At 42.3% G+C, this 13,025-nt stretch overlaps 1 protein-coding gene across 3 annotated transcripts in view; it reads left to right on the top strand.

The window, feature by feature from the left end:
* The window catches only part of LOC126187828 (catenin alpha), a 145,905-nt gene that overhangs the window by 120,033 nt on the left and 12,847 nt on the right, over window positions 1–13,025 (top strand). For all 3 annotated transcript variants that reach the window (XM_049929128.1, XM_049929127.1, XM_049929129.1), the window contains one exon: window positions 4,482–4,722. In XM_049929128.1, the coding sequence (XP_049785085.1) occupies window positions 4,482–4,722 (241 nt within the window). The remainder of the gene's footprint in view (window positions 1–4,481; window positions 4,723–13,025) is intronic.

The raw sequence follows: 13,025 nt of genomic DNA, 5'->3' as shown, positions 1-13,025 counted from the left end.
CAATTTTCTGCCATAACAGGCCTAGTTTGCTGAAATGTCAGGGCAAGTTAATATTTTTTCCAAGAAGAATTGTTTATGGAGAAATCTTATTCCTTGGAATTAAGGTACACAAAGCTGTAGAAAACTGTTGTGATGATAAACTTAAATGCTCTGTTTCATTCTTTGCATCTCTGAGTCTCTTGTGAGCATTTTTCGTTTGTGCTTTTCATTTCCATTTGCTCTTCGATCTTAAATGTATCACACATTTGTAAGGCCTTTTTTTAAATGAGGAAAGAAAGAATGAAGATAAAAAAAACATTGTCTTTTGGCCCACTCCTTAACCCTTTTAACCATTTCACTGCTGTGGGCATTATGCACGTCCCGCTACACAGTTTCCCAGGCAGTGTGGATGTGTATATGTGTGCCACTTAGGTTTCCCTACAGAGCTGTGGATGTGTAAATGCCTCCTGAGCTGCCGACCTCTCACTGCTGAGAAAAAGTTATTCCATCTCGGTGAATAAAAAAGTTTTGAGTATTTCTCATACAACACACACTGATGAGCCAAAACATTATGACCACCTGCTTAATAGGTTGTTTGTTCATATTTGGTACGAAATACATAACTGATTCTGCATATGAGGGATCCTACAGTTTGTTGGTAGGTTTATGAAGGTACGTGGCATTAGATGTCTTTGCACAGTTCATGTAAGTTGCATAAATAATGGGACTGCTGATTTGCATACACAGTGATGGTGCCTGATAGCGGTCCAGATGGGTTCAATAGGATTTACATCAGGCATATTTGGTCACTGAGACATCAACACAAGTTCACTATAATGCTCCTCAAAATACTGTAGCATGGTTGTGGCTCCAAGACACAGATAATTATACTGCTAAAAGATGACATCGTCTTCGATGAAGACATCTAATATGAAGGGATGCAGGTGATTCGTAGCTGTCAGTGTGTTTTCGATTACTACTACAGGTCCCATGCAAGTACAGGAGAATGTCTTCCATAGCATAATACTGCTCCTACCAGCCTTCACCTGTGTTGCTCTGAATGTTTTGACCCGCCATTCATCTCAATGATTGTGTTTGTGGAGACGACCATTGACCCAGTGTACCAAAAATGTGATTCACCAGAAGAGCTGTACAGAGTGAGGTGGCAGATGGTTAACACACTGGACTCACATTCAGGATGATGATGGTTCAAACCTATGTCTGGCCATTCTGATTTAGGTTTTCTGTGATTTCCCTAAATCTCTTCAGGTAAATGCTGGGATGGTTCCTGTGAAACGGCCCGGCCGACTTCCTCCCCCACCCTTCCCTAATCCGATGGGACCAGTGACCTCTCTGTTTGGTCCCCTACCCTGAATCAACCGACCGACCAACCAGCCAGAAGAGCCGGCACATTTCCATTGATCGACGGTTGAATCCCGATGGCCCCATGCCCACTGCAATCGTAACTGAAGAAGTCGCAGGGTCAATGTGTGAACACATTGGGGGTGGTCTACTGTGGAGCTCCATGTTCAATAATGTATGATGAACCTTGTGCTGCTCCAAAACACTTGTGTGTGCACCAGCATTGTGCCATAGGCAACTATCCTACTTTACAGAGCAGATAAGCCTCCAAATCCGATATTGTGTGAAGGGTTGTGTATGTCCAACCATTCAGTGCCTAGTGGCAATTTTGTTGCTGTTCTACCTCTTTCTTTAGATGCTGACAGTAGTGGCACGTGAAGATTCGATTAGCTTCGCTGTTTTTGAGATACTCGTTCACAGACTCTGTGTAATAATAAGCTGCCTTTGGCAAAGTCACTTGTCTCAATGGATTTCACCATTTGCAACCCATATCTTCACCAGGGTGACCACCCATCTGTATTTAATCTGCTTACATACTTACATTACTGCATCATAGGTCCATAATGCCACCAGGCAGCATCCAACATCATGATGGGAGTGGTCTAATGTTTTGGCTTATCAGTGTATGTGCCCCATTATGTGCTACCATTTGCAAAAACCCTCATTTTGATGTCTTGAACCGTTTGAGATGTGATTGTTATGACCACATAATTTGCAATGCACAAGGATGTGAATGGATGCATTGGGTGTGGCCATCCTTTGGATATAAAACCGAATAACTTGAGATGGAAATGAGATATTCTTCTGCTCTAAGTTTTAAATGAAATTTTGATATCTTACCTACATTTCATTCACTGCAATGTAACAGCTAAAATCGACCGTGTGCAAAGTTTAACCAATGCAATTTTACCTCTGCTAACTATGGCATGTAACAAAAAGAAATTCAGTCCTTTATCTAGCAAAGACATCAGACTTGGTAATATAATGTAAATGGATAGATAAAAAAAATCTACTCACCAAGTGGCGGCAGGGGGAAACACACACACACACACACACACACACACACACACACAAAAGGATTTAATTTTTACAAGCCACTGGCTCAGAAAACTTGTAAAAGTTAAATCCTTTTGCATATGTGTTCCCCTGCTGCTGCTGCATGTGCAAAAATCAAATTTTTTCATCTCATAGTTCTCGAAACATCGGATGATAAGTATTTTATATTGGCTGGAATGCCTTCTCTCAGCACAGACACCAGCGTTTGGGAAGCAGTACAGCCATAGCAAAAGCCACCTCAGCACTGAATGCAAAAAGCATGTCTGTAGCAGAGAAAGGCTTAATAGGCTCCCAGAGAAAAATATTATTTACAATTTTTGGCTACCAGGTGCATATCTAGTGCTGTGTCCGGATTAGGAACAGAATATGGGCAGAAAAGGTCACACAAGTGAGAAAGGCATAATGTCGATTTTATTATTAACCACCACTTACACTGTTTATTGAGTACGACTGTCAGAGATGCCGTACAGTGCCAGATTTGCACGTGGTGGCCAAAATTGGAACTATATTTCTTTCAGCATAAATTGGTTCTACATTATCTTGTTAGCATACTTACTAAGTTTAGCTGCAATGTGATAATTACAGCCCGCATTGAATGTTTGTGAGTAGCTGCACTTTAATTATAACCATTTGTGCAAATATGTAACAACTTTCAGAATAGAATTTTTTGATGTTTGTACTTGTTGTCTCTCTCCTCCCCACAGTTTAAATGCCTCCCTCCCTTCCTCCATCCCAACAGCATTGGAAGTGAAGCTGACTGCCAAATTTAAAATCAACAAGTTTTTGTAATGCACTTCTGCATCTACATACGTACTCTGCAAGCCGCCATAGTGAAGGATACCACATACCACTACTATTCATTTCCTTCCTGTTCTACTTGCAAATAAAGTGAGGGGTATATTGATTGTCTGGATGCTTCTGTACGAACCCTAATTTCTCTTATCTTCATGGTCCTTTGGTGAAATATACATTGGTGGCAGTAGAATTGTTTTGCAGTTGCCCTCAAATGCCGGTTCTTTAATTTTCCCGTGTAGTACCTTGTGAAGAGAATGCTGTTCTCCTTCCTGGGATTCCCATTTGAGTTCATGGAGCACCTCCATAATACTTGCGCACTGATCGAACGTACAGGTAATAAATCTAGCAGCAAGCCTTTAATCTGATTTGGTGGGGATCCTTAATGCTCGAGCAGTACTTGACAATCTGTCACGGTAGTGTTATATATGCCATCTCCTTTATAGATGAACTACACTTTCCCCAAATTGTCCCATTAAAATGAAATTAGCCATTTGTCTTCCGTACTGTCAACCTGATGTGCTTGTTCCATTTCATATTGCTTTGCAACATTATGCCCAGATATTTAATTGATGTGACTATGTCAAGCAGCAACAACTGATGCTGTGTTCAAATTTTATAGGATTGTTTTCTTATTCATCTGCATTAACTTACTTTTTTACATTAGAGTAAGCTGTTATTCATCTCCCAGCTAAAAGTTCTGTGTTAAGTCATTGTGTATCCTCCTACAGTCACTCAATGCCAACACCTTTCTGTACACCACAGTGTCATCAGTGAACAGCCACAAATTGCTGTTCACCCTGTCTGCCAGATCATTTACCTATATAGAGAATAAGAGCAGTTGTGTCACACTTCCCCCGGGCTTTCCTGACTGTGCCCTTGTTTATGATGAACACTTGCTGTCAGGTACAGTGTACGGGGTACTATTACTTAAGAAGTCTTCGAGCCACTCACATATCTGGACACCTAGTCCATATGCACAGACATTCATCAACAGTCTGCAGTGTCAGAAGCTGTTGGTTATTTGAGTTGATAGAAGAAAAGTTCAACGAATTAATTAAATAAGGTAGATGAGGGATTAAGGTAACTTGAAAGGGGAAAAGAATGATTTAAGAGAGCAGAAAGCTGAAAAGATACTGACAGTTGTGAGTTCTCTGATATTTATGTCTTTTCAAGATATTTATATAAATTTCAAGCACTCATAACATGATGCACTCAGAATGATGGCTATTGGGTTTGCTATACCAGTTTTGTTGTATCTTGCTGCAACTATTTCTTTTCTTATTCTGCAGTGGTCGGGGACCGTTGAAAACAACAATGGACGTTATAAATGCAGCAAAGAAAATTTCTGAAGCTGGAACAAAACTGGACAAACTTACTAGACAGATAGCTGACCAGTGCCCTGAATCATCGACAAAGAAAGATCTGTTGGCTTACTTACAGAGGATTGCTCTATATTGTCACCAGATGAACATTACATCTAAAGTGAAGGCTGATGTTCAGAATATTAGTGGAGAGCTTATAGTTTCTGGCGTAAGTATATTATATTGAGTGTGACATCGTGCAGATTGTTTCTGTTTTCATTGTTTCTGTGTTTACAGTTACCACATTTTGTTTCAGAATTGACTTAATGTTTCATTGTAAGTTGTACACCAGTGGTAGATGAGCTGGTACTAGAGAAATGTAGTTAGCAGTAGCAATAAAACATGTAGTTAAGAACTGAGATAATGTCTTAAGGAGAGTTTAGTGCAAAAATAAAAACTGGAAATAAATAAAAATAAGTGTGCTGTAAAGTCATTCAGAGTTATATTGTTCCAGTACATGAGTGAATTTGGATGAGTACTTTGTTCTACGTAAAGCCAAACGGATGACTCCATGCAAGTATCTTAACATTCATGTTGTGACAACAACTTCAGCAATATGAAATCAGTCAATTGGTATCATTAACCAAAAGTATTAAATGTGATACGGCTTTGAAATTTGTTGGTAGGTAAGGAAAGGGGTGGTGTAAAAGCTTTTTGCTTTTCTTCTTCTTTATAATACATAGTTAATGAAACTATGCAAGAAACAGATCAGTTATGTTAGGAATAGTAAGGTTTTAACAGTATCCTTCCTATCTGATCGGAGGTTGAAAATTGATATATCGAATTTCATAAAGCCAATGAACATACGACAAAAATTCAGTGAAACAATACCTCTTTGTATATTTTTGAAAATTATCATCCTACTTTCAAATTAAGCAATTATCTCCATTTCGTATCACATCATGCCATTTTATAAAGTAACAAGGTATTCTTCACACTGAAAGTAAGGGATTTATAACAGACTAGCTTTGACCCTGGACTGTGTTCGCATATCAGTAGTTTTTTTATGATGAATGATGGTGAGTAAGCAAGCTAGTAATTTATGAATAACTGTGTCTATAATGTGTATGTGTATAAATATATGTAGTGCCAGTATATAGGTATGTTATGAGTGTTTTTATTATTTTGCTGTGTGCCGAAGCTTAGTTAGAAAACACTGAAAACTACACAAATTTTTATTTCTTACCAATTACTTACTGCATGCTCCTAACACAGTTCCATAAACAATGTTTTGGTTCTTGCAAGGACTTAAGGATTTTGTGGGTTGGACACACATAAGCACACCTATATAGAGTTATCCATTAGAAAAACAAAGTTTTTCTAAACACACACCAGCAACTTTGAGTGTTAGCCCTTGCATGTTATTCACGGTCATTCCAAAAGCAAATTTTAGTGATAATTGTAATCTTTTAAATTGAAAAGGTGAGTCTGTTGGTATAATAGGGATTCATTAAATTGGAATACTTTCCCCTGTAACTGTACCACTAACTAACTACATCTACATCTACATCTACATCTATACTCCGCGAGCCACCTTACGGTGTGTGGCGGAGGGTACTTATTGTACCACTATCTGATCCCCCCTTCCCTGTTCCATTCACGAATTGTGCGTGGGAAGAACGACTGCTTGTAAGTCTCCGTATTTGCTCTAATTTCTCGGATCTTTTCGTTGTGATCATTACGCGAGATATATGTGGGCGGTAGTAATATGTTGCCCATCTCTTCCCGGAATGTGCTCTCTCGTAATTTCGATAATAAACCTCTCCGTATTGCGTAACGCCTTTCTTGAAGTGTCCGCCACTGGAGCTTGTTCAGCATCTCCGTAACGCTCTCGCGCTGACTAAATGTCCCCATGACGAATCGCGCTGCTTTTCGCTGGATCATGTCTATCTCTTCTATTAATCCAACCTGGTAAGGGTCCCATACTGATGAGCAATACTCAAGAATCGGACGAACAAGCGTTTTGTAAGCTACTTCTTTCGTCGATGAGTCACATTTTCTTAGAATTCTTCCTATGAATCTCAACCTGGCGCCTGCTTTTCCCACTATTTGTTTTATGTGATCATTCCACTTCAGATCGCTCCGGATAGTAACTCCTAAGTATTTTACGGTCGTTACCGCTTCCAATGATTTACCACCTATGGCATAATCGTACTGGAATGGATTTCTGCCCCTATGTATGCGCATTATATTACATTTATCTACGTTTAGGGAAAGCTGCCAGCTGTCGCACCATGCATTAATCCTCTGCAGGTCTTCCTGGATTACGTACGATTCTTCTGATGTTGCTACTTTTTTGTAGACAACCGTGTCATCTGCAAATAGCCTCACGGAGCTACCGATGTTGTCAACTAAGTCATTTATGTATATTGTAAACAATAAAGGTCCTATCACGCTTCCTTGCGGTACTCCCGAAATTACCTCTACATCTGCAGATTTTGAACCGTTAAGAATGACATGTTGTGTTCTTTCTTCTAGGAAATCCTGAATCCAATCACAAACCTGGTCCGATATTCCGTAAGCTCGTATTTTTTTCACTAAACGTAAGTGCGGAACCGTATCAAATGCCTTCCTGAAGTCCAGGAATACGGCATCAATCTGCTCGCCAGTGTCTACGGCACTGTGAATTTCTTGGGCAAATAGGGCGAGCTGAGTTTCACATGATCTCTGTTTGCGGAATCCATGTTGGTTATGATGAAGGAGATTTGTATTATCTAAGAACGTCATAATACGAGAACACAAAACATGTTCCATTATTCTACAACAGATTGACGTAAGCGAAATAGGGAATGCTCTTACCGACTTGCAGGCATTGGTCCTAAGGACAATGGTTGTATGCTAACGAAGGCAAAGCAAATAAAAATGTATTAATTTGCGCAGCAGTGTCAGAAATGACCCAGCTGATTTGGCAGAAAACGTTAAGGAATCAACATCGGCATACTATACCAGTGCCGCTGCTGAAATATTTTCATCGTTAGAATTTCTTCAGCCAAACGAGGAGAGGCGCCGGCGTACATACCGTAATCAGGAAATCGTTCGCCAACGTCCTGTGTTAAATTATAAACTAGCCCACATTGGCATACTGACAGAGCACAAGTTGTTGACAGTCTGAGGAGAAGCGCATCGTTGTGCTTTTCTGTGAGTAGGCTATGTGATAGAACCCGTTTCCATCTTCTCCCTTTCATTCATTCTGCTACCACGCAAACACATACCTAACAGTATCAGCTCACCGTACAAATTACTAGCCACCACTCTAAAAGAGCACACTGATTACTTAGAAGCACTGTAGATGTTGAAGAACTGGTACCTGTTGCGTGACCCTCAATTGCTAACTTACGTCATGACAGTGATGTGGATTATGTACCAGTCGGTTTAATGGAATCTATGCAGTAACGTCTACATGAAGACGTGACAGAATGGCAGAAAGGCGCTATCCTGTTTGTACGTGCCCATGACCACAGGGTGAATGAAGCAGCCCATTTTGTTGTGAAGATCTTGTTTATACGCAGGGCCATAGGCCCCAAAAATTTCGTTAAAAGAAAACAGTGCCTGAGAAAAATACCAAGACTACTTTTATCTCAAATCGTACACTGGTTGATGTATCAGCCGCAACGATGGAATGGAAGCAAAGATTGTCGTTTCCAGATCTCAATATCAATTATTTGTCGTGCGATTGACGAGTTTCGAATACTGTGTCGTTATCAAGCATACTAATATACGAGGGTGTGCTGCGAAGAAATGACTCTCAATATTTTACGTGAAAACTCAAGGCTTTTTAAATAAAACGTTTTTAACATTCTACATATTTATTCTTCATGACTACATATTTGTTTCTCAACATAGTCACCCAAGCGACGAACACGTTTCTCCCAACGTGAGATCAGTTTTTTGATACCGCCATTGTAGAATGTTTGACTCCGTTGACGGATCCACTACCTCACCTCTGCTTGCACCGCTTCATCACTATCAAAGTAAAGTCTACATCTACATCTACATCTACATTTATACTCTGCAAGCCACCCAACGGTGTGTGGCGGAGGGCACTTTACGTGCCACTGTCATTATCTCCCTTTCCTGTTCCAGTCGCGTATGGTTCGCGGGAAGAACGACTGTCTGAAAGCCTCTGTGCGCGCTCTAATCTCTCTAATTTTACATTCGTGATCTCCTCGGGAGGTATAAGTAGGGGGAAGCAATATATTCGATACCTCATCCAGAAACGCACCCTCTCGAAACCTGGCGAGCAAGCTACACCGCGATGCAGAGCGCCTCTCTTGCAGAGTCTGCCACTTGAGTTTGTTAAACATCTCCGTAACGCTATCACGGTTACCAAATAACCCTGTGACGAAACGCGCCGCTCTTCTTTGGATCTTCTCTATCTCCTCCGTCAACCCGATCTGGTACGGATCCCACACTGATGAGCAATACTCAAGTATAGGTCGAACGAGTGTTTTGTAAGCCACCTCCTTTGTTGATGGACTACATTTTCTAAGGACTCTCCCAATGAATCTCAACCTGGTACCCGCCTTACCAACAATTAATTTTATATGATCATTCCACTTCAGATCGTTCCGCACGCATACTCCCAGATATTTTACAGAAGTAACTGCTACCAGTGTTTGTTCCGCTATCATATAATCATACAATAAAGGATCCTTCTTTCTATGTATTCGCAATACATTACATTTGTCTATGTTAAGGGTCAGTTGCCACTCCCTGCACCAAGTGACTATCCGCTGCAGATCTTCCTGCATTTCGCTACAATTTTCTAATGCTGCAACTTCTCTGTATACTACAGCATCATCCGCGAAAAGCCGCATGGAACTTCCGACACTATCTACTAGGTCATTTATATATATTGTGAAAAGCAATGGTCCCATAACACTCCCCTGTGGCACGCCAGAGGTTACTTTAACGTCTGTAGATGTCTCTCCATTGAGAACAACATGCTGTGTTCTGTTTGCTAAAAACTCTTCAATCCAGCCACACAGCTGGTCTGATATTCCGTAGGCTCTTACTTTGTTTATCAGACGACAGTGCGGAACTGTATCGAACGCCTTCCGGAAGTCAAGGAAAATGGCATCTACCTGGGAGCCTGTATCTAATATTTTCTGGGTTTCATGAACAAATAATGCGAGTTGGGTTTCACACGATCGCTGTTTCCGGAATCCATGTTGATTCCTACATAGTAGATTCTGAGTTTCCAAAAACGACATCATACTCGAGCAAAAGACATGTTCTAAAATTCTACAACAGATCGACGTCAGAGAGATAGGTCTATAGTTTTGCGCATCTGCTCGACGACCCTTCTTGAAGACTGGGACTACCTGTGCTCTTTTCCAATCATTTGGAACCTTCTGTTCCTCTAGAGACTTGCGGTACACGGCTGTTAGAAGGGGGGCAAGTTCTTTCGCGTACTCTGTGTAGAATCGAATTGGTATCCCGTCAGGTCCAGTGGACTTTCCTCTGTTGAGTGATTCCAGTTGCTTTTCTATTCCTTGGACACTTATTTCAATGTCAGCCATTTTTTCGTTGGTGCGAGGATTTAGAGAAGGAACTGCAGTGCGGTCTTCCTCTGTGAAACAGCTTTGGAAAAAGGTGTTTAGTATTTCAGCTTTACGCTTGTCATCCTCTGTTTCAATGCCATCATCATCCCAGAGTGTCTGGACATGATGTTTCGAGCCACTTACTGATTTAACGTAAGACCAGAACTTCCTAGGATTTTCTGTCAAGTCGGTACCTAGTATTTTACTTTCGAATTCACTGAACGCTTCACGCATAGCCCTCCTTACGCTAACTTTGACATCGTTTAGCTTCTGTTTGTCTGAGAGGTTTTGGCTGCGTTTAAACTTGGAGTGAAGCTCTCTTTGCTTTCGCAGTAGTTTCCTAACTTTGTTGTTGTACCACGGTGGGTTTTTCCCGTCCCTCACAGTTTTGCTCGGCACGTACCTGTCTAAAACGCATTTAACGGTTGCCTTGAACTTTTTCCATAAACACTCAACATTGTCAGTGTCGGAACAGAAATTTTCGTTTTGATCTGTTAGGTAGTCTGAAATCTGCCTTCTATTACTCTTGCTAAACAGATAAACCTTCCTCCCTTTTTTTATATTCCTATTAACTTCCATATTCAGGGATGCTGCAACGGCCTTATGATCACTGATTCCCTGTTCTGCACTTACAGAGTCGAAAAGTTCGGGTCTGTTTGTTATCAGTAGGTCCAAGATGTTATCTCCACGAGTCGGTTCTCTGTTTAATTGCTCGAGGTAATTTTCGGATAGTGCACTCAGTATAATGTCACTCGATGCTCTGTCCCTACCACCCGTCCTAAACATCTGAGTGTCCCAGTCTATATCTGGTAAATTGAAATCTCCACCTAAGACCATAACATGCTGAGAAAATTTATGTGAAATGTATTCCAAATTTTCTCTCAGTTGTTCTGCCACTAATGCTGCTGAGTCGGGGGGTCGGTAAAAGGAGCCAATTATTAACCTTGCTCGGTTGTTGAGTGTAACCTCCACCCATAATAATTCACAGGAACTATCCACTTCTACTTCACTACAGGATAAACTACTACTAACAGCGACGAACACTCCGCTACCGGTTGCATGCAATCTATCCTTTCTAAACACCGTCTGTGCCTTTGTAAAAATTTCGGCAGAATTTATCTCTGGCTTCAGCCAGCTTTCTGTACCTATAACGATTTCAGCTTCGGTGCTTTCTATCAGCGCTTGAAGTTCCGGTACTTTACCAACGCAGCTTCGACAGTTTACAATTACAATACCGATTGCTGCTTGGTCCCCGCATGTCCTGACTTTGCCCCACACCCGTTGAGGCTGTTGCCCTTTCTGCACTTGCCCGAGGCCATCTAACCTAAAAAACCGCCCAGCCCACGCCACACAACCCCTGCTACCCGTGTAGCCGCTTGTTGCGTGTAGTGGACTCCTGACCTATCCAGCGGAACCCGAAACCCCACCACCCTATGGCGCAAGTCGAGGAATCTGCAGCCCACATGGTCGCAGAACCGTCTCAACCTCTGATTCAGACCCTCCACTCGGCTCTGTACCAAAGGTCCGCAGTCAGTCCTGTCGACGATGCTGCAGATGGTGAGCTCTGCTTTCATCCCGCTAGCGAGACTGGCAGTCTTCACCAAATCAGATAGCCGCCGGAAGCCAGAGAGGATTTCCTCCGATCCATAGCGACACACATCATTGGTGCCGACATGAGCGACCACCTGCAGATGGGTGCACCCTGTACCCTTCATGGCATCCGGAAGGACCCTTTCCACATCTGGAATGACTCCCCCCGGTATGCACACGGAGTGCACTTTGGTTTTCTTCCCCTCCCTTGCTGCCATATCCCTAAGGGGCCCCATTACGCGCCTGACGTTGGAGCTCCCAACTACCAGTAAGCCCACCCTCTGCGACTGCCCGGATCTTGCAGACTGAGGGGCAACCTCTGGAACAGGACAAGCAGCCATGTCAGGCTGAAGATCAGTATCAGCCTGAGACAGAGCCTGAAACCGGTTCGTCAGACAAACTGGAGAGGCCTTCCGTTCAGCCCTCCGGAATGTCTTTCGCCCCCTGCCACACCTTGAGACGACCTCCCACTCTACCACAGGTGAGGGATCAGCCTCAATGCGGGCAGTATCCCGGGCAACCACAGTCGTAGTCCGATCGGGGGATGCGTGGGACGAGCTGGCCGTCCCCAACAAACCCCCATCCGGACCCCCACAGTGATGCCCATTGGCAACAGCCTCAAGCTGTGTGACCGAAGCCAACACTGCCTGAAGCTGGGAGCGAAGGGATGCCAACTCAGCCTGCATCCGAACACAGCAGTTGCAGTCCCTATCCATGCTAAAAACTGTGCAAAGAACGTCTGAACTAATCTACAGAGAGCGCAAACAAAACGACACAAAATTGAAGCGGTTATTAAAATACAAGATTGCCTAGTAAATGCAGTAATGCTGCCACTTGTGCACTGCTGACACACTGCTCGGCGGCGGAAGGAGACTACGCGATTTAACACTATTCGAGTACTAAAACGTGATGCTACAACTCTCAAATACTATAATACGCCCGAAATTTATGAATTAAACAATGCAAGTACCAAAAACACGCAAAGAAATTAAGAATTAAACTATGTAACAAATGAGTGAGCTAGGAGTATACGACTTGCTGCTGCAGCTGCTTATCCAACGGCGGCAGGGAGCACACTGACTGTGACCAATCGACACTGGCCGTTCAAAACAAAAACAGTTGACAGACGACTACGCGAATTTACACTATTCAGGTACTAAAACGCGATGCTACAACTCTCAAATACTATAATACGCCCGAAATTTATGAATTAAACAATGCAAGTACCAAAAACACGCAAAGAAATTAAGAATTAAACTATGTAACAAGTGAGTGAGCTAGGAGTATACGACTTGCTGCTGCAGCTGCTTATCCAACGGCGGCAGGGAGCACACTGACT

Source organism: Schistocerca cancellata, chromosome 5, assembly GCF_023864275.1.
Source record: "Schistocerca cancellata isolate TAMUIC-IGC-003103 chromosome 5, iqSchCanc2.1, whole genome shotgun sequence".
NCBI lineage: Eukaryota > Metazoa > Arthropoda > Insecta > Orthoptera > Acrididae > Schistocerca > Schistocerca cancellata.
Note: the sequence above shows the minus strand (reverse complement) of the source record. Positions and strands in the feature narration are given on the sequence as shown.